Source organism: Pseudovirgaria hyperparasitica, assembly GCF_010093815.1.
Source record: "Pseudovirgaria hyperparasitica strain CBS 121739 unplaced genomic scaffold EJ05scaffold_4, whole genome shotgun sequence".
NCBI lineage: Eukaryota > Fungi > Ascomycota > Dothideomycetes > Acrospermales > Acrospermaceae > Pseudovirgaria > Pseudovirgaria hyperparasitica.
Genome location: NW_022985552.1, coordinates 1,667,274 through 1,687,326, shown reverse-complemented (window position 1 = coordinate 1,687,326; position 20,053 = coordinate 1,667,274). Strand labels below are relative to the sequence as shown.

Sequence of the window (20,053 nt, the reverse complement as noted above, 5' to 3'; positions counted from 1 at the left end):
GGATCCACCATCGATGCACGATCTGCTCCAATTATAATCGAACAATTTCATGCTGAAGCCACAACTGCGTTACTTGGCGCGTTGCCACTGAAACAATGACAGCGTTGGACAGTTGGAGCAGCCGGCTGAGGAGCGGAAGCGGCTGATCACTCGCTGCCTCGATATACCTACCTACCTATCGTCCATCCTGCTCAGCTTCATCTCGACTTGCTCGACTCGTTTATATCCAGTACATCCATCAATCGTCATCGCGAATCGAGCTTGAGAGGTGGCCGCACGACTGAGGTCATAGCGTTGCGCGTTCCCACCGCCATCCCAGCATACCCTGGCTCCACTCTGCCCCTGAGCCTCGTCCATCTTCGATACCATACATGCCACGCGGCCTTATTAGTCCAGTACACCCAGCACGTTACACATCACACTCTCTCTGCTATTCTCCGCCTAGCAAGACGCTTCAAATCTTCCATACAAACTCCGCTACTCCTGTATTCATTCTCACGAAAGCGCCGCATCGATCGGTTCCTTATACACGCGCGTCGTCAGTCCTTACCATACCTGCAAATCCAGCACCCGTCGCGAAACACCAGGCGCGATCTAGGCCTCGAGCCATATCTAGCTAGCGCTATAGGCTATTCTTATCACATCGTCACCAAGATCAGACAGAGAGTGAACAATAGGTGAGATGACACGACTTGTGTGGCTAATCGTTCGTGAGAAAGGACACCATTGCTACGAAGAAGATACACCAGTGTTTCGCGCATCCGGAGAAATTTCCGTGTACGGTCTCCCTATATATGCATGAATGCACTGCAAATTGCGAATATCACTGCACCCCGGAAACACAGTCTGCACCGCTTTCGCGACGAGCACACAGACTATTATTGTTCCCTGAGCAACGTTTACATCGAATTGCACTGCTCCTCCGCGACATTCACTCGTGCCACGCTGTTTTCCTCTAGCCAACTCGACCTTTTCCAGTTCTCTCGCGCCACAAACGCCCTAGTTCCACCTCTCTCTTTGCGGCGAATACTGTATTTCCTCATATTGTAGCAGTTAGCAGATGTTCGTCGACCATGCGTCATAGGTTAAGCAACATAGCTTAAGTGCTATATGCGCCTCTGACGGTCTGACCAAGTAAATTTCCCTATAGCCAGCTTGGCGCCCACAAATATTTCGCGATCAACTGATTCTCACTTCCACATCCCACAAACCAGCTATTGCGACGTGCTCTGATACCTCATTTACTCCAACCGGGCAATAGCAAAAACGCACTTGTGTGATTATATCGAATCTCGTCTCGCGCAATCGAGTTTTCCAAATGACGTCTTCAGCAGGGATACGCCACCTGCATAAGACGAGCGTGGATAATCCATGTTCTTTTCATCGGCAGCTATCGCAACACGTGAGCACCCAATCTTCAGCCTCATATTCAGGGTCTTTCAAACAAGGCCGGATCACCGCCGAAAAAAGCTTCGCAAGCTTCGTGCAACATTCGCCCTTGATAATTATACGTCAGAACCAAATTCTGCATTGACAATTCTGGTGGACTTGTTAATTTTGTTAGAATACTAAACCCCAACAGCGATGGGAAAATTACTATGGTGATGAAATTGCAGGTCCTATGAATGGGTATATTGTTATGCCTTAACTCCGATCTTAATCCGAAACCTTTAGGGCAAGGCTTCGTACAGCAATGTGAGTACATATAGCATCAAAATCATGCTGAGAGTCTCATATCTCGCGTCTTGCGTAGAACATGGAATGTAAGTCTCAAATGGATGTCCAAATTTGGCGGCAAGCAAAGTGTATGTGCTTGCGCGCCTTACCTCCCCGCGAAGGATCCTGTCCAAGATTGGCGTCGATGATTCTCTGGCTCTCTTCGCGGCCTACCGTCCCTTTGATATTGGGGTTACAGCCTCATCGAGGCATCTGATAGCTTGTTCGACTCTCGTGTTCATTACAAGAATCACTTTCAAGAAGGCCCGTCTGGATTTTTCTCGATTGACCTCTGTCTCGTCTCCTGCCCTGGCTCAGCACTCACACTCCCGCTGCTTGACGGCACATCAGACGATCTCTGCATATCCGAATAGTGCTCCACTGTAGGGCTCGATGGCAAGCTTGGGCTCACATTCGCGAAATCCAGATCACTTCTCTCGGAACCAAATAGTCGCGACTGTGGCCGTTGCGCTTTTTCTGTTGTGGACGCAGAGGCGAGCTGTGGTGCGACAGGGGCCATGCTTGGTGTTGGACGCAACATGCCTGATTGAGTGGCGAGTGAGTGGTCGAAGGGTGAGGTGTGGTGAGCAGGAAGTAAGATGGGCGCGTCTGTGGCTGTGGAAGATGATGCTGCAGTCGTGCGAGGGGTGTGTTGGCGATTGAGAGTCCGCAGCTCGAAGCCGTGCTGATAGTCGCCGGGCGTGTATGCAGGTGCATCTTCATCGGGGATGGTAATTGGTCGAGTGCTTGTTGGAACTGTGGTCGTCGTGGGCTCATTCTCCGTGCGTGGTTCGGCTGAGACATGCGCTGGACTGACTGGTCTAGGTTCCGTTGTCGTGGTGGTCGAGGGTATCTTATGTAGCGACGTGCATGCGTCGCAGGACCGATTCCTTTCGGTGTCGCTATCGACCGGTCTCGCTTTACTACACAGCCCAAAGATGAAGAACCCGAGGTGCGCGGCGCTATGATACATCAGACACATGTTTGAACGACGAATAGATTTCGAGCCTACCATGCGGCTGTCAGAACACCTACGGCACCACTCTTTATGGCCTCTTCTTGATACTCAGGTGTGAATTGAGGAGGTCTCCCGATTCTATCTTGTGCATAGCTCAGATAGCCCAGGATTCCCATCAAAACACCTGACCCAATCTCGAGACCAAGGTAGAACCATCGGGGGATCCGGTTGAGCGCTCCAGAGCCAAGAAGGCACATGGCGAAGAGATGCCATGCTGCCGAAAATGACGACTATGATTGCATCAAGTCAACCATCTGAGCGTTTGCTACTCGGGGTGAAACCTACACCAGTAATGGACAAGTACTTGAAGGTTGCCTCGACGTCAATATCGCCATGCGTTCGCACCAGATACAAGCACAGTGCTACAATGTATAGCGATAGCGTGCCAAATGAAAGAGCAACTGCAAGAGATCGAAGGGTCAAGACTATAGCCTTGTATTTTATGGAAAAGTGGTCCACAGTCTCGTCCCGCAGCTGTGTGTCTGCAAGGACCTTTCTTGGAGCCATTGTGAGGATTGGAAAGTTTGACGACTGTCGAGACAAAGAAATAGACGAAATCGCGACCGAAAGAAGGATGCTTCAAAGTAAAGAAATATATTGTATGAGCAAACTAGGAAAACGAGAGTGAAGAAGAAGCTCGAGGGCCTCACCGAAGTGTAAAACATCCGGTAACCCTACTACGCTACCACGCGTGGCTTACACTTGCCAGCCCTTATGTCCATGGGCAATTGGACTGGTAGATAGCAGCCAATCTTTTCTCTCGCTCAATCCAACGCGAGACTTGATCTAACGGTGGGTTCAGCAACCTCGCAGGGGAAACTAGCATCCGAAGCAGCAGGGACGCGTGGCATCTGATGCCAAGACATGCTCCGCTTCGGCATTTCCAGGCCCACCTCAAACTTTTCTAAGGGCCCACTGCTCAAGCAGCCACTTCTATGAACAGAGAGATCTGGGTATCCAGTAACATGCATCAGATTCAGTTATCGTTGCGAGACTTGAATATGGATGTGCTTGCATACGGGAGCAAGAGTCTCTTGTAATTGCAAGGGCTCTTGGCCGGGTTTGGTTAGAAAGACACAGCTTGTTAAAGCTTGTTCCAACTTGGAGAAGCCCAGACCAGGTTCGGCTCGAGGCACCAGCCTTTTCAGATCAGAATAATCCTTGACTAATCATTGAATCCGATAATTAGACCCAGAGTTCCGGTCTTTTGTCTTTCCGATGCCACAACGACTAGCCTCATTCGCTTACAAGAGCTCGGCCGTAACTATACATGGTCCATTGACATGAAGAAGCACTGTGGCTGGGAACGTGGATGAATATGTTTGAGCGTTGTTGTGTTTTGCTCGTTAAGCTCTTGTGCGATACAGGTACACAATCCAGCACGTAATCATGCATACCAGGGCACTCATGACAATGCCCCCGGCCCAGTACCGCCCGGCATTATGACGAAGCTCCCCCGACTGCGATGAGAACAATAGGACCCACGATGTTGCTTTTGGTATAAGCATCGATGCTTCACAGAAACAACTGTTATACAGACCTACCAATTCAAACAACGAACTCAGAATGATCCAAAAGGTGTTCGCTATGGCAATCGCCTTTCCGGTAATTCGTGTCATCACCGCAAGGGCAGAGACAATGTATACACGATAGTTGCGCGGGCTTTTACAGGTGATAGTTGCACTTCCGTTTTGATAGTTCAACATCACTTCGTGAGAGAGGAATACAGAAATGAAGAGAAGGATATGCGCAGCAGTTGCAAGAATCGCGTAGAGAAGATAGCTGGACGGCCTGCAACCGATTCCGTACGCTGGAGTGTTGTAGGCGATGACCACAGCTGCTCCTGTAACGCCCCATTGCAGGAAGAAGGCAATGACGTTTGACACGACGATGTTCCGTTTCCACGATGAATCCAGGTCTCGCCACTCGGCGTAAGCCCGAGGCTCTGACTCCCCGTTAACGGTCGATCCATAGGATGCGCGTGTCTGGACGTGTACATTGCCGAGAGGAACATTCAGAGTCCCCGATTCGACCGTTGCTTTTGGGGCCGCGGCACCGGATCTATACTCCTCACCCTGTGGTATATCTACAGGTACAGACGGCCTTGATTTTGGTGACAGTGGTCTTTTGTGTTGCGAATCGTGAGACGTTTTGCCGGGACTGGTGCCTCGTGAACGGCTTCTTGATAGTTCAAGCGATGTAGGTAGAGATGCCAGCTTAAGACCGTTCGCTCCTCCGTGCTCGATATCGCCTTCACTAACGGCACTTGTCTGTCGTCGATTTGCATTTGAGGAGCGTGTTATCTCATAATTGTCTAAAAATATATTTGGGGGAGACCCGTGGCTACAACCTAGAAGTTCTTGTGGCGATGGTCGTCTTTGTCCAGCTAGTTGTCGAGACATCCGCAAGTCCTCAGTCCGGTTGGGATCGCCGTCTTCTCGGAGCTCTTCTAGTTTCTTTTCGAATGCCGAGGCGACTGATGCTGCGAGACGTGGTGTCGTGAAGATTCGCGCGTAGTTAAAGGTTGGGCCTGGGAGCTGCTCGTCACCCTGAACCTTGCTCCAAAGTACGTCAGGCAATTTCTCCGACTCGAGCGAGTGCGCGAAGCCTGAGCGAGCTTGAAGTGCCACTTGTTTTTCGGGTCGACTACCACCATCGGCGTACTCGAGCAACGCATTACTGATGCCGTCCTCCATAGACTGAGACCCCACAAACACCCATCCGACTATGACTGGAATAAGCCAGACCCAGAGTGTGCCGGACGACAGCAGTAGCGCTTGCGAAGGAACACCAAGTCCAGTGACAAAGTTGCCGGCAATCGTCAACGCCCAAACTATGACGGCGAAAAGTCCTTGTGCCATAAGAGAGAACGTGAATGGGCGTCGGGTTCTCGTCAGCCGAGTATACAGAGATCTCCACCATAGTCTCAAAACAGTCTCGTCATTGGCAAACAAACGCATGAATGCTTCTGTATTGATCCTGATGGGAGATTGTTGGGATGTACGAAGAAAGTCTCGCGCACCTTTCGCAGCTTCCTGGAGATGGAAGAAGCCATCTGGGCTGTGTGTCACCCTCTGGAATCGATTGTATATCCAGTTTCCATTCAGAGCAGTCGAGAACAGAGAGAAAGTGATCAGCATCGGACTACCTATCGCGAGGCAAAGACTCATGAAGTTCTTGAAGGGGGATCCAGTATCGAATGGCAACTGCGCCGAGAGAAACAACCAAGGTAAAAAGTAGTTCGTTAGACCAGCCGAAAACACACTGTAGTCGAACTTCATCTCCAGTCTTGCCCGGCTACAGTATCGCTGACATCCAGCCGCGGAAATGCCCCATGTGTCCGAGAACGAACCATTTGTTGCACCACTCGCAACACCATAGAAGTTGACCAGCACTGCTGCGACCGCGTCTGGTTCAGAAGGGGCCACTACTCGGAGCGCATTCACGCAGCTGTCGACCCAGGCATGGCCTCCAACGAACCCCGATCGGTAATTATTCAGAAAATCACTGACTGGATTTGGCGTGGTCTCCATCGCGACGAAGTTTTAGACAAAAAGTAGAGATTGCTAAGCCAGCCATCGAAGCTTTGAGCTAGATAAAGAGACATCGCGTGGCCTCCGTTAGATAGCCAGGCAGCAGGTCAGCAAAGTGAGGCTTGAAGATACGAAGGAAGACAAACCAGGTTATACGTCAACATGGGTTGCTACACAGCCGATGAACGGGGAGAATGCGAGCTGAGAAAATTGGTGGCGGCCAGGGGTGTTCATGCCTGCGAGAGAAGATGCGACATCTTTGAGATATTAATGCCGCACAAACAGGTGTTGAATCCGGCCTCACAATTAGTTATAGAGAGAAATTCCAACCGTGGCGGTGCATATATCCTCGTGCGTTTTTCCTGGCAGGATCAGTATCCCTGTTAACACAGCCTTGCGTCGCGCATGAGAGCACGTCCGAAAGACTTTGTGATGCTACATCATCTGATGCCCAACCAACTCTATCTGAAAGTAAGGCGTGTTCGATGCTTGCTCGACGGACGACCTCGAGGATTCTGCTATTGTTGCACAAGAAGTGTTGAAGTAGTCAGAGTGTTTCGCCCGAAGGTCTTACAAATCTCAAGATTCATCAAGTGGAAAAAGTCCTCTCAAGGTCAAAGTGGAGTTGACGCTAGAGATCTCACTTACTTGGGTAACGTAGCCATAAACCGGGTCGTAAGCTTGGAAAAAGCGATGATTGCGTGTTCTTGCATGATGGTACGATGAATGCAGATGTTTCCCTCGTAAATCCATATCGATCTACTTCGGAATCCTGTAGATTCAAAAAGACGGAAAGTTATGAGTCGAATTGCGTAGTTACGTAACTACTTATATGCGATATCATAGTCCGTCATACAACAGGGTAGATGGAAGGATACGAGAGATCACATTGTAAATAAGCATGAGTATGGACATGTAACACACATGTCTTGCCAGTAATACATCAATCATATGTTCTTCGTCAGAGTGGCCTATGTACCGGAAGGGCTGGCCGAACCCTCCCCGAAACTAAACAAAAAGCTCAAATATACAAAAGAGCCAGTATGAACAGAAATGAACAGAGATGAACAGAATATATAAACATGGATGATACCACATGATCTAAGCAAAGAACCTCCTATAGTTGCTTGTCAAGGCACTCTTCACATCCTGGAGCCAATCCTTGTTGGCGTAAGCTTGGGTCATATCCCACATCATGGCGCCGCCAAAGTTGGAGAACTGCTTGCAGTACCCAATAATCAGACGTAGCTTATCGATCGTAACATAACCGGAGCCAGCCGCACCTGTATTGGCGGGCATACCGAGCAGGATCTTCACGTCCTTGTTTTTGGATGTCTGCGTCGCCCAATCGTTCCATTGCTTCATGTTGAAGCTGGCTAGAGTGTGTAAGTATCCTGGACAAGGGGCTGGAAGTCGCGCACTACTTACATTGATCGGCAGCGCCATCCTGGTACGATTGCAAACCACAATAGTTGTTGTAGAATTGGATCAATAATGCATCGAAGCTAACTGCACCATCAAGCATGGCGTTCATCGCAGAGTCGGGATAAGGACACTGCGGGGCCGCCGTCAAAATGAACTCCCTGGATCTTTCGGTGTCCATGAGTGAACGAAGCTTGTTTGCGAAGGGAACCATGTTCTGAACGCCAGCTTCAAAGTCAAAGTCGAAGCCATCAATTGAAGCATTCCCGAACGGGCGGTTCCCAGATGTAGAGGTCATGGGCCCGAAAATGTCCCAGACCATCTGAGCTCCCTCTATAGCAGCAGATTCAGACTGGAAGCCACCTTCGGTATAAGTGGCGCCACCTATAGATAGTAAGATTGTCTTGCCCTGAGATTGGCATGTCGGTATGTCGGCACTACATACATAGATTAGCATTCAGAAGCGTCCTACAGATATGACACCTACGCGAGCTCGGCACAGTCCAGGAGATTGGTACCAGAAAAGACTTCGCAGAGATCACCTTGGTTGGCGAAGTTGAGCTCCGGTTGACCACCTTGACCATTGATGCGAGTCAGGAAGGACATAACGATTACATCAAAATCTGTGTCTGCAAACTATCAACTACTCATCTCAGGAAATTCCAATGGTCCGAACGTACTTTCACAGTAGTATGACAATCTTTGTTGCGCCAGATCGCCACTACTTTGTCCATAAGAGTTTTGTCCTTCAAGAACTAGATTTAGCGACAGTTCGGAAACACATATGACAACATACGCACCCCAGTATACAGCTACATTGCTCTTGGAGTCAGAACTGAATCCTGCGTAAGTAGTACTTGCTAGAAAAGCTATATAGGTGGCGATTGACAAGGTATGCATGGTGTGAGGGACTGAGACACTATCTGGCTCTTACTATGAATAGCTTTTCAAGAAGTGTGCCTGGCAAGCAAGACGAAGTGAGCTATTTTCCTACCGGCTGCAATTCCTTTATAGCTATTTCTCATTTTGTTCGGAGTTGGATATAACCCTATGAGGTGGCATCCACTACCCACCCAAATGTCACGATCCGAGTGGTGTTCTCTCCATACGTTCGGGCGAGACACAACAATGCGCCGTTAACTCCACGCTGACGTACGACCATAGTGTAGCATATTCTTGGTGCTCTAATCGGAGCATGCACTGAGACAGCTGAGACCACGCCGATCTTACGTTCAACTGATGGCAGCCACACTGAACGTGGGGTGGTCCAGCCTTCAGGACATATTACTCCGGGCTCGCCATGCCAGGTGATGACCAGACTAGATCGAGGAGTACGCAGTCAGATCTCATCTCAAGATATCCCTGATGCTAAAGCTGGCTGGAAAATGATTTCCTCGAATGTGGCTTGGATTTGGGGAGGGAAAACACAGGTAAACCAAAGTGGCTGGAGATTTTTTCCGCATGGGCGGATGTGGCTTCGCTTCGTTGTCAGGTACACGTCTGTACTCCATAGGAGCTTAATTATCCTTGAAACTCTCTGCTGAACCTACAGTGATAATTGAGTCGCGTGTCCATATGCTATCTCTGACCGCAAGCCCCTTCCACATTTGATGCGCCGGTGACGTTGCGCCCGTCTCTAGCATGTAGTCTACGACTGCAACATGAACATCAAGGCTGTTATGATAAGGTCAGATATATTGGAGTAAGTTGAGAGTCCATGAGTTTTGAGGTACGACAAAGTAGGATATCCTTGAATGGATGCTAGGTTCCATCGCATTTCCACGTACGCTGTGTCGCTTTTCCATGCCGGCCGTGATTGACTGCTAGATATAGAGATAGTAGTGATAGCAGATACAATCGCTATAAGCCTAAAAGTAGCTTCTGTTGCCGTTTGGTAAGTGCCACGTGCAGAACAGAATCTCGGTGTGAAACACAACATCTGAATACAACCTTCCTGATTGGGCACACCCCGACCTTCCAGGTTGCATGATAGAGCCTTTGAGTCGCAAAACGAGCTTGCCGATGATTGAAAATCTGCCTGATAAGAGCTATCTCGTATTTGCGACTAGAAGGTTGGAATAATCATTGTTGTGGCAAGCATGATCGAGAGAGGTGGTTGAAATTAACCTTGGAAGTCCGGGGGTTGGTCCCTTGGTGCTAGGCTCAATGAGGCATCCTTTCGGAGGTACTAGATGTGGCTGGTACCTTAGTTGCATGGCTTTTCAATGCCGAAGCTTGGTCATGTAAGAATAGATCGCGTGCCAACATGTCGGATCAGCTTTTCCGAATTTTTATCGCTGGACTGACATGGCCTTTCGACCCCGTGCTCCCTGAAATGCTCTTCCAACCCCTCTCGTATGCTCTGTCACTACTAGTTATACCGCCCGTCACTTGTGCCCAAAGTCTCACAATGACTAGGCTTATAGAACTCTCGATTTATTCATATCAGGGCCAAAATACTACCATTTGTGATACCATCTCGCGTTATAATCGTCATTAGATCTTGTCTGCATCGAGATAACGTTCCACGGTCACAAGAGAGTAAACAGACGGTTGTTGAGCTATATGCTGGGGTAATAAATAATGTTCATATATAAGGACATTATGAGTCGAGCTTTGGCTCTATTTTTGATAAGAGTGGTTGCACTTCAACCCAGTATCGATCCGGGACTGTGATGGGCCTACCGTGAGACTCATAGTCTAAGCCCGCCAGCGGTTTGCAATGCAAAAACGGTACAGGGTGGTTACTTTTTGATCTAAGGTCATCGATCCGAACCACTCTCAAACCTTACCATCACGTTATAATGCTATTCGCTGTTCCAGTTGCTCGTCCCACCAGGAGTTGTGTCTACGTTTCTCAATAGGGCGATATGCACTCAATGAAAGAAATTTGTTCTAACAGGGAGAGATGGGCTTATATGCACTCCACTTCCTCCAGGCCCCGTGGCAAGCCTGGGAGCAAGTATATCTATCATATTTGAAGTCTCGAATGCTTCTTGACCTTACAAACGATATGTTGGTACAGCCAAGAACGAATCAAGTCTTGAAGCTGTATTCGCAAAATATATCGCAGATTTACTCTTGCTGGTCCCAACTAGACATTATAATACCAGAATTGCATTCATTATAGGTTCATCGATAGGGAAGGTTGTTCATTTGATGTGGCTCCTTTAGTGTCAAGGTGTGCCAGTACTAGATCACGAAATTCAGTAGCATATACTAAAACTTATTGGATAACGCTCATGGGATTGCATCAAGTCTCAGAGCGTTTGGCGAAACGCTCTAGGAGATATTAGGTCCAATGATGATGTTCCTGTTGTTCTGTGGGCTTCTATGTCATCTCTAGTTGTCGATCGCGCGCCAGGATCCTAGTTGGCAGAGCGATGATGCCGATGAAGCTGATTATGTGATAATGACAGTCTTGACTCGAATTGCGCGGAGACTGCAGCACTACTTCTACAGCCATGATACCTGATGGAAGTCTTGCTTATTAAATGTGAAAACTTGGGAGAACTTAGAATCCATGACCGGCCGAGCCACTCGATTTAGTGCTACCACTTTACTAAGTAGGGTTTGCGATCACGCGGGGGTATATAGGCGTGTCTCCTGGGTGTTATGGGCTGTAGTCGCATAGGACGAGCGGTATTACTTCAAGTGACGGAGATGTTCGACACGTTAAAGGCTTGACAAGTTCCCTCAGTTAATTATCTGGGTGAAAGGTAACATGTGGCGCACCTGCTTGTTGGTCCTTGCGCAAGGATTAGGCGTGCTAACTCCAGCGCTGCAAGCCCCCACTAACGACAAGACCGGTTGCAGCAAAAAGTCGGGAGCTGTCTAGAGCGCAACTCAACCTTTTGTAAATTGTTCCGAGTGAGATCTCACTCCTCCCTCCTCCAAACCACGCTCCCCCGAGTCTATCGGTTCAACCCGTCCAAAGATGCGTCAGGTGCAAATCTTCTCCGGCACTTCTCATCCGAGGCTCGTGGAGGGTATCTGCGATCGTCTGGGGCAGAAGCCTGGATCCGCTCAGCTGGGAAAGTTCAGCAACGGCGAGACCAGTGTGCAAATTCGTGAGTCACGCCGCATGTTCAATTGTACTCGACGTAGTCTTATCATTATCTAGAGACCTCGATTAGGGACCAAGATGTTTTCATTGTACAGAGCGGGTGCAGCAAGTATGACGTGTGCTCACAATAGCGAGGGTCTGGCTGACTTGGTCACAGTATCAATGATGCGGTTATCGAACTCCTTATTATGATCTCAGCTTGCAAAGGCGGCTCGGCGAGGAGCATAACAGGTATGATTTCTACTTCTCTAAGCATAACATAGGGCGACGCTAATGGTTACAGCTGTTATGCCCTACTTTCCATACGCGCGGCAATCGAAGAAGAAGTCTCATCGCGGCGCAATCACAGCAAAGCTCGTCGCAGACCTCCTTGGTGTTGCCGGTGTAAATCATGTTATCACAATCGACCTTCATGCCAGCCAGATGCAGGGTTTCTTCAAATGTCCGGTCGACAACCTCATTGCAGAGCCGTTACTAGCGCGTTGGATAAAGGTCAATATACCAGACTGGAGAAAAGCAGTAGTTGTCAGCAAGAACCCTGGGGGGACAAAACGTGTGACTTCGTTAGCAGATGCTTTGAAGCTTAGCTTTGGTATCATCACCGCGGAGCAAGCGAAGCCCCACAGGCAAGGAACATTCGGTATTGGCGACAGCATGGTACTAGACGGCTTGCGCGTCGATAAGATGAGCGAGCCTCCAGGCCTCAACCTCAGTGACCAGCGTTCGCAAGCAAGCCCACACACCACACCACCTCTGGAGCCCATACCGGAAAGTGTTGTGGAAACATCTGCACTGGCGAACAAGCGCGCGTTGAGGCCTCACACAATTACTCACGCACAGAGACGGGTCAACGGTTCATCTTTAGAGAAGAGCCTCACAAATACTACTATCAAGCAGGAATCTACAGATCACGCCCCTCCGTCACCACACCGGCAGGACGGGCAAGAGAACGATTCACCGGCAAGTACCTCAGTGGACGGAGATGATGAGGCCGAGGACGCAGATAAGGAGCCAGAGTACACAGATGAGGTGACTATGTCCATCCATTTGGTTGTGTAACTTCGCTAACAAGCCAGCGCGCACGCCACGTCGTTCACGGGCGACTAGTTCACGGACACGTCGTAGATGATATTATTCCGTCGCCGTCCATGTCCGCTGTGTCCGGCAGCGTCATCTCTTCACGGTACCGCGCTGGCACAGGTACGACCACCGGCGGGCCGCCTTCAGATGATGAGAGTGCTGCCGGGGGAGAACACATGGCGCAGTCATTCATATCTACAGCATCTTCAGCGCATGCAAATAGGGGTGACCCTCTTGGCGGATCATACGACGCACAAGACTCGTCTGAAGACGAAGATGATAATCTCAACAATCCGGAACTAGAGACCCACGTAACCCTGGTCGGTAATGTTAAAGACAGACCAGTGTTCATCGTAGACGATATCATCGACAAAGCAGCGTCATGGATTGCAGCAGCAGAGACAGTCGTAAAACGAGGAGGCGCAACGAAAGTATACTGCATGGCAACACACGGGGTGTTTGGAGCCGAGTGTCTGGAGCAATTTCAACAGTGCGCATGCATTGAGCGAGTCATCATCACGAACTCATTTCCGATCAACGAGATGATGACACAGTCGAACAAGTTGATCATACTACCTGTTGACAACCTGCTCGCCGAAGCCATTCGAAGGAACCACCATGGTGAAAGCATCAGTCAGCTGTTTATGCACTATGATTGAAGCTTATACCGTTGGAAGCAAGATCTATCTGTGTGAGTATATTGCAATATAAGGAGTTGGCGTTGGTGGAGACATCTATCGGTGGCGCACCATAAGAGGCTATTTGATCAACTGCAGGAGTACTCATGTCAAAGAATGAAAGCGGGCGTTGATGGCAGGTTTTCGTGATAGGGAATAGGTCGGTATGTGCCATGCAAAATCCCAATCAACGTTCTGCACATTGGTGCAGAGATTACATAAATCGCGCATGTCAATCTCTGTCTTTCAGCCCTACGCGTCTATTTGCACCCAATGTTTCGCTACCCGGTTATTTTCACAGTTGCGCCAAGCATCCTAGCCGGGGAGATATCCCGGGCCGCTCCTTAGAGCCGAGGTTACTGCCTAGCCCACCGCCATTCGGCAGTCTAAGCGCGCGCGACACGACAACACCAGGAAACATGCATCCCACTCCCCCAACCTGCCTCGAACGAGGATTTCTCTTGTTGTTGTCGGTGAGACCGAAATAGAATCTCCTCCGCGATAGTGGGTTTGGCTTTTTTTTTCGAGAAGATAGTGCCGCCTGTGGTTGAGATGGGATTTCGAATACTTCTATTGTGTGGAAACAGTTCACGGTCCTGTCAGCCATTCGATCAGATATCATCGTGCGCGTTGGTGTGGCGCTGTGGCGCACTCACTTGAGGCGCAGAGGCACTGCTACTTAGACTGACTCGGCTGGCCGGTATACAGAACGTGGTTCAAATCCAAGCCCCGATCTGGGGTCAGGCGAGGCGGATTCGATGCGAATTATTAGAACTCCAGCCTAGAATGGTTTCAGCTTCGACGCGCGCCGGAAATATCAATTGGCAGAGGATGAATCAATAGGATGATAGTTTCGCAGAGTCTGGGCTTTAAGAAGTGTGGGCTAAAGGACGCAAGTTCGTATGGTGCAGTAACAGAACACGCCCTTGCCATCGCCACGTAGGAAGCTGGGGAGCAGATTAAGCGGTGAGAAATCTACTGATGACACAATGACGACCTGAAAAGGTACGATTTTGTAGATTCGACAAGTTGTGATATCGATAAATGTGTAGGTCTTGAAGAGATGTTTTTGGGGTAACGCAAGTGATCAGAGTATAACAGAAGGCCTCCCAATATCATGATAACGCCACGCTTCAAACGCAAAGACTGTACCACCCAACACCTGAGACGCGAATACCAATTCAGTATCATCGACAAAGGAGATATGGGGTATCCGCAAGTTTGTGATAATCAAGTGAACCCGCCGCCCAAGCTCGTATACCGTTGAGCAAATCCTTCATAAGTTCGTTTCAATCTTCAGTAACAAAAGAAAGTTCGTAGCATACGTCGTGCGTTGAAGCTCCAGACAGACTCATAGTTCAGACCAATGCAAATCCTGCACGCGCTCAACCTCGAAATGCCTCTCTGGCTTCGGTGACTTCTTCTTCGGCACGCGCTGCAGCTTGATCCGACGCACCTTGTCGCTGATACGCTTGAAGAGCGAGCTATTACACGTCGCACAGGACGCGGTCTCGTGCCTCGCTCGATGCGGGGAGCGGGACTCGCTCCGACTCCGGGGGGCACCGGAGCGTTTGGGCATATACGTGAGACGAGGCAGGATGGTGCGCTCAGGGGAGACGGGGGAGATGTGCAATTCCGACACAAAGGACGGCTGTGTGTACGCCGTCGTAGCTGGGGATCGCGGCTCGGGGTCGAAGCGGTGGCTGGTAGGACTCAGGCCCTTTGTGTTGAGTTTCGGGGACTTGGGCATGCCGTGGGGTGTGAGGGGCTGGTAGCGACTGCTGGTGGTGTATGCGGTGCTGCCGCTGAGGACTGAGGATGGAGACATTGGGAGGGAATCTGGGGATGCCGGGACGGGTGAGTGTGAGCTTCGTTCGGACCGTGAGCTTGGGTGTGAGAAGCTGCTCTCCGAGTGAGTCCTTCGGACTCTGCTTTGTGGTACAGGCATGATCTTCGTCTGAGATGATTTCTGACGATTGGCAACTTCCGAGGGTTTGAAAGGCTCTGACACACACTCTCTGTCTCTGTTTCACGAAGAATATGATCTTGCGTATGAAGGCGTCCGGTCCTGGCTATCAATTGAAGAGAGTGTGTAAGGAACGTGAGAAATATATGAGAGAAGGAAGACAAGCTGCGCCGTACGACAAACGAGCTCCCGAAAAGAGACGAAAGGGGAATGATGTGCATAGTACAGAAACGCTAAATCATAATTAGTGACCTGATATGGCGAGGAGAGGCATCAAGGACGCCTTGCACTGCAAGAGAGGTGGTGTGAAGGTGACCCGGTAAAGTGGTCTACAACTGCCAGCGTGCTAGGGAGGTTAATTAGCTACCAATACTTGACCGAAGAAATGGCCCCAAACCTGTGCGAGTCGAGGATGTTTGCTGTGCCGCAATTTAACGCCGTGTTGGCCGCCCCCGTTTCAAAACACACCAACAAGCCAATGAGGCACGGAGCTGGTGCCCCACAAGCGCAAGGCTGCCTTCAGATTGTGAGTTGTGCAGAAATACAAGAGCCGCGATTTCAAGAGTGGAATAGTCTTCAGCGCTAGCTTCGAGAGAATTTTGTCAATTAGCGAACATTATTTCTCATCAAGTGAACGCGAATGGTATACTTAACATGATATGAAGGCCGCTATTGGAGGCGGAACCAGATCCGTGGGATACATGCGTCCGTAGTGATTACTGACTGCTGTTTACTATCTGTGACTATGTACTGTGTAGACAGTATATTGACGCGTGGTGGGCCACTGTCCAGTCGTCTCCCCTCGTCGTGTCAAGAGTCTGAACTGCAGCAGACTGCTCTCTGATTTTCGGGCCGCCAAGCTTCGAGGACTGACCGGTCAGGTCTCGTCATTGGTCATTTGCAATGCTTTCCCATGCCGGTACACTGTCGTTGACTACTGTGCCTCCCGCTCGACGGACAGAACGTGCATTGTTGCCAGTGGTCTGCTGGTGCCTAGAGAGGAGCAATATCTTTGTATCGCGCCGACGCGAAACGCATACTAGACCAATGGTAACAATCTAGTATCGTTATTTTTTGTGGACCAGATGTTGCCCCCAGCAGGAAGACCAAGCAACCTCGCCTCTTGTCCGCCGGCCGTTCTCACGCAAGGATAAGAATCGTTGTCAGCCCTACCAAGGCCGATTGAAGATATGTCGGCCGAGCAGATGCCGTACAGCCCAGTGAGGTTCAACTGGTGTATCAGCGGCGTAAGCAAGAACTGTTGAGACGCTGTTTCGTGTCCGCCAATTACAATACACGACACGGCGTCACGCGCTTGTTCACGTCGTGCAAATCGCTCGAACTCGCTAGCGCCATAACTACCGCGGCTAAGTAAACAAGCTTACGCTTGGAGAAAAAAAATCGAACACATGTCGTCTCTGGAAAGACTCTGTTTGTGAGGAAACTCTGAGGACCTTCCTCGATATGAGCTATGTCTTTGGGGCCAGATGCAGGGTTCGTTATTCTTTATGACTTGTGCATTAAATCATGCTTGGGAGAGAAGTGGTGAGATGCCGGTCTAGCGGCGAGATTAAGTCGCATATGAGCTAGGTTAGGGCCGAATGCTGTTAATTACAATCAATATTGTGCCATCAGCTGAGTTCTACCGTCACGGTGTCGTTCAGAATGAATCGATATTTCAAGTCTGAATGTTCCTCAATCTTACGTGACAACTCCCAATTCAGCTCGTTTCGAAAGTATTATATCGACTTGTGCTTCCGTCGGAGTCATGGCTCTACAGCGCTTAGAGCTTCCGTCCCGTCCTCTAGGCTCTGAGCCTCTGGGCGAAGCAACAAATACATCCCTGTCCAGGGCAATATGCCTACTAGGAGCCTTACAGAAAGGCCCGAATTTAAGCGCACAGGGGCGCCGGGATCTTTGAATGCCAATCCACGATAAGATTTTGTTGGCTTATGGCTCATCAGACTACAAGTCTACTTGATCATATAGCGTAGCCATCTCCACGTGTTTGAAATGCTATGTTCAAGGAAATGTAACAGATGGCCTGTTCTCGATAATGGATTTACTGATACCGCTCTTTCAACGGCAAAACCGAAGACTGCAGCTGTGATGTCAGTCACAAGCCATATCCTTGTAATACAGGGTCTTATTGGAATATCTGCTTTCTCGAATTGAGGGGTGGCGCTTAAGCGTAATTCTTAGATGAAAGATCCGAGTTTAACAACCGGACAAGATCCGGCGAATAGTGAAACCGACGTAGCAACATAGAGAAGACAGTGTCGTCTCTTGACTGAAAGGTGGCAGTTTGCTGCTACCACATCCCACAAAGCATCTCCTTAAGGCCCGCACCGTGCTTACTGACCATTTGCAGCTGAATCTGTCTGTCTATTGTGATTACATCGTAGCGACAAGAATATTCATCGCAGCCCGCAGTATACCAGATTGCAGCATACAGCATCTTTGTCGCATACAGCCTTCTGGACAGCGCTCCAGTGTCTGGGTACATACGTGCCTGGCCTGTCATATGTTGACACTATTTGTAAAAGAAATTCGGACCAGCTGCAGCAAAACCGTCGGTATAGCAACTTCTGTAGAACCAAGTTCCGTTCCATTTCCACGAAGGGCCTCTCTGTCGAAAGCCTTCATTGGACGTCCTGTCTCTGCGACACGCTCACAAGGAAATTACGATGAGACCACAGCCCAGCGTTATTAGCATCCCACGGATTTTGCGGATCGCGCACTGTAAAGTCGAACCTCCTCAACAACTGCAACGCCATCAGTACTCGCACATCAAGTTCAAATCAGTCGCACATACCTCAACAAACACTTTGTTCAGCTCGAGTAGCGCTACTGGTCTTCCAAGGCATTGATACTTGCCATAGCCGAAAACGAGATCTACAGTCTGAGACATCTCATGGTGTTGTTCCGGCGATATACCTATCCAGCGCTCCGGAATGAAGCTCTCAGGGTCGGTTCCGAAAACTTCGTGGCGTTGAATTGCAAGTGAGCATTGACTGCAATGACTGTCAGCTCATCTGAGAGGTCTGGCCCAACGTGACTAGGCATTTTTCTACTCACGATATTAGCGTCCCTCCTGGAACTTTCTTCCCGCATATGATGTCCCCTTCTGGGGGTACTTCCTTCGAGAACATGCCCGTCACAGGTGGCACAATTCGTATCGACTCCTTGATGACTGCTTGCAGATATGGAAGTTTGCGGGCCTCGGCATCAGTAATCGGGCTCGAAATCTCAGCACTGTCGAATTCCGCACGTAGTTTTCGTAACACGGATGCATTAGAGCAGATATACAACAGTCCAACCCGTATCGTTGTCGCAGTCGTGTCCGAGCCCGCAAGTCTAACCTAGGTAAGCCTTTACCCATAATGAACAGTAAACAACGACCACTTACACCTGTAGCGTAGATTCACTTTCCAGCTCTTCTCTTCCCAACCCACTCCGAATAAATGCTCCCAACATATCTTTCTCCTGGTGTTCCTTCCCCATAGCTAATCGCGCACGGATGATCGGGCCTGTCGCATTAACTATCATCCCCAACCCAACACTCTCCTGTGTCGCCGGACTTAGCCAGTCCAAAATATAACTTTTCTCAAAGAACGCCAGTAAGCGAGGAAGGAGTGCCATCGCGGTAATAGTCGGCATATTCGTCTCGCTCGCCTCGATATATCCGTACTTGTCAGTTTCGCTAGCGACGTCGCCCCAGGGAACGCCATATGCGAGATGCGAGATTACATCGACAGTGAAGTATTGCGTGATCAAGGCAACGTTGAGATAGTTTCGCTCTGCGCTGGGACCACTCGTCTCTTTGCTGATCGCATACTTCTTCTCGATCAGGCTTACCATCTCTTCCACGCGCTCGTCCACAACTCCCTCCACGCCCACCTCTCGGCCACTATACGCCCCCGCCATCTTTCGCCGCAGCGCCTCATGCCTCGCCTCGTCCCTCTCTGACAGCAAATTCTCACTACGTGGCTTGAACTTCATTGCGCCGTACCAGTAGCTCTTGCGATAGGGACTTCTTGCCCCACTCATGCGCTGGATGGTTGCGGGGTCGGAGGTGAGGAGGTGATCGGGGCCGATACGTGCAAGAGGGCCATATTGGGCGGTGATGGTGGAGAGGTAGGACGCAGTGTGGCCGGAGAGGCAGGCACGGATGAGAGGGAGGGTAGTGTGGTGCGCAAGTGGTGGGCCAGGAATATGCGACAAAGAGAGGTAAGAGCGCGTGTGCTGGACTATGATGTAGGTGAGGAGGGCAAGGAGGGCAGTGAGGTAGGGATGGGAGACGATAAGATCACTAACAGTGGCGAGGACCTGTGCAGACATTGTGGTTGATTAAAGGGAAAGCATCGGAGGGCGAAGACTATGGCGTAAAGGACTGGGCTTATCTATGTGGCAGTTTATACGAGGAACTGCTACCTCTCGTATCTCAGTGTTATGGAAGCGGCTATATAGCCGTTATGCACGTCACTCCCAGGGGCCACGTGAGTTATGGTAAGACAGAAGCCAATCGACACGACTATATTTGTCTTGAGGAACAACGACCTGTACAGTCATCAA

General features: G+C 49.8%; 7 protein-coding genes across 7 annotated transcripts; 1 reads left to right on the top strand and 6 right to left on the bottom strand.

The window, feature by feature from the left end:
- Positions 1–1,601: 1,601 nt before the first annotated feature.
- Positions 1,602–3,508, bottom strand: EJ05DRAFT_474445 (uncharacterized protein). The gene is made up of 3 exons (XM_033743606.1): positions 3,020–3,508; positions 2,729–2,964; positions 1,602–2,678 (listed from the first exon to the last, which is right to left on the bottom strand). Exons 1-3 carry the CDS (start codon positions 3,239–3,241, stop codon positions 1,973–1,975), a joined length of 1,164 nt encoding a protein of 387 aa, XP_033603033.1. The 5' UTR covers positions 3,242–3,508; the 3' UTR covers positions 1,602–1,972.
- Positions 3,509–3,961: 453 nt separating this feature from the next.
- EJ05DRAFT_474444 (uncharacterized protein) lies at positions 3,962–5,181 on the bottom strand. Its single transcript, XM_033743605.1, has one exon. It carries the CDS (start codon positions 5,134–5,136, stop codon positions 4,081–4,083), a length of 1,056 nt encoding a protein of 351 aa, XP_033603032.1. The 5' UTR covers positions 5,137–5,181; the 3' UTR covers positions 3,962–4,080.
- Positions 5,182–7,352: 2,171 nt separating this feature from the next.
- EJ05DRAFT_531068 (chitinase 4) lies at positions 7,353–8,589 on the bottom strand (the record flags this gene model as incomplete). Its single annotated transcript, XM_033749002.1, has 5 exons — positions 7,353–7,643; positions 7,696–8,126; positions 8,177–8,318; positions 8,370–8,435; positions 8,490–8,589. 5 exons carry the CDS (start codon positions 8,587–8,589, stop codon positions 7,369–7,371), a joined length of 1,014 nt encoding a protein of 337 aa, XP_033603031.1. The 3' UTR covers positions 7,353–7,368.
- Positions 8,590–9,119: 530 nt separating this feature from the next.
- Positions 9,120–9,768, bottom strand: EJ05DRAFT_474441 (uncharacterized protein). The gene has a single exon (XM_033743604.1). The coding sequence runs from the start codon at positions 9,626–9,628 to the stop codon at positions 9,338–9,340; it is 291 nt and encodes a 96-aa protein (XP_033603030.1). The 5' UTR covers positions 9,629–9,768; the 3' UTR covers positions 9,120–9,337.
- Positions 9,769–11,626: 1,858 nt separating this feature from the next.
- EJ05DRAFT_498539 (phosphoribosyl pyrophosphokinase) lies at positions 11,627–13,494 on the top strand (the record flags this gene model as incomplete). The annotated part of the gene is made up of 5 exons (XM_033746701.1): positions 11,627–11,759; positions 11,813–11,864; positions 11,913–11,986; positions 12,039–12,784; positions 12,832–13,494. 5 exons carry the CDS (start codon positions 11,627–11,629, stop codon positions 13,492–13,494), a joined length of 1,668 nt encoding a protein of 555 aa, XP_033603029.1.
- Positions 13,495–14,863: 1,369 nt separating this feature from the next.
- On the bottom strand, positions 14,864–15,543 carry EJ05DRAFT_509098 (uncharacterized protein; the record flags this gene model as incomplete). The annotated part of the gene is made up of 1 exon (XM_033748071.1): positions 14,864–15,543. Exon 1 carries the CDS (start codon positions 15,458–15,460, stop codon positions 14,864–14,866), a length of 597 nt encoding a protein of 198 aa, XP_033603028.1. The 5' UTR covers positions 15,461–15,543.
- Positions 15,544–18,120: 2,577 nt separating this feature from the next.
- On the bottom strand, positions 18,121–19,819 carry EJ05DRAFT_498537 (cytochrome P450; the record flags this gene model as incomplete). Its single annotated transcript, XM_033746700.1, has 4 exons — positions 18,121–18,243; positions 18,294–18,492; positions 18,557–18,835; positions 18,888–19,819. The coding sequence occupies 4 exons, from the start codon at positions 19,817–19,819 to the stop codon at positions 18,121–18,123; spliced, it is 1,533 nt and encodes a 510-aa protein (XP_033603027.1).
- Positions 19,820–20,053: the final 234 nt, after the last annotated feature.

Coding starts and splice junctions, on each gene's coding strand:
- EJ05DRAFT_474445 (XM_033743606.1), bottom strand. CDS start 3,241: ATGGCTCCAAGAAAGGTCCTTGCAGACACACAGCTGCGGGACGAGACT. Junction 2,965..3,019: donor AGTACTTGTCCATTACTGGT/GTAGGTTTCACC, acceptor ATGCAATCATAG/TCGTCATTTTCGGCAGCATG. Junction 2,679..2,728: donor GGTGTTCTGACAGCCGCATG/GTAGGCTCGAAA, acceptor GATGTATCATAG/CGCCGCGCACCTCGGGTTCT.
- EJ05DRAFT_474441 (XM_033743604.1), bottom strand. CDS start 9,628: ATGTTGTGTTTCACACCGAGATTCTGTTCTGCACGTGGCACTTACCAA.
- EJ05DRAFT_474444 (XM_033743605.1), bottom strand. CDS start 5,136: ATGTCTCGACAACTAGCTGGACAAAGACGACCATCGCCACAAGAACTT.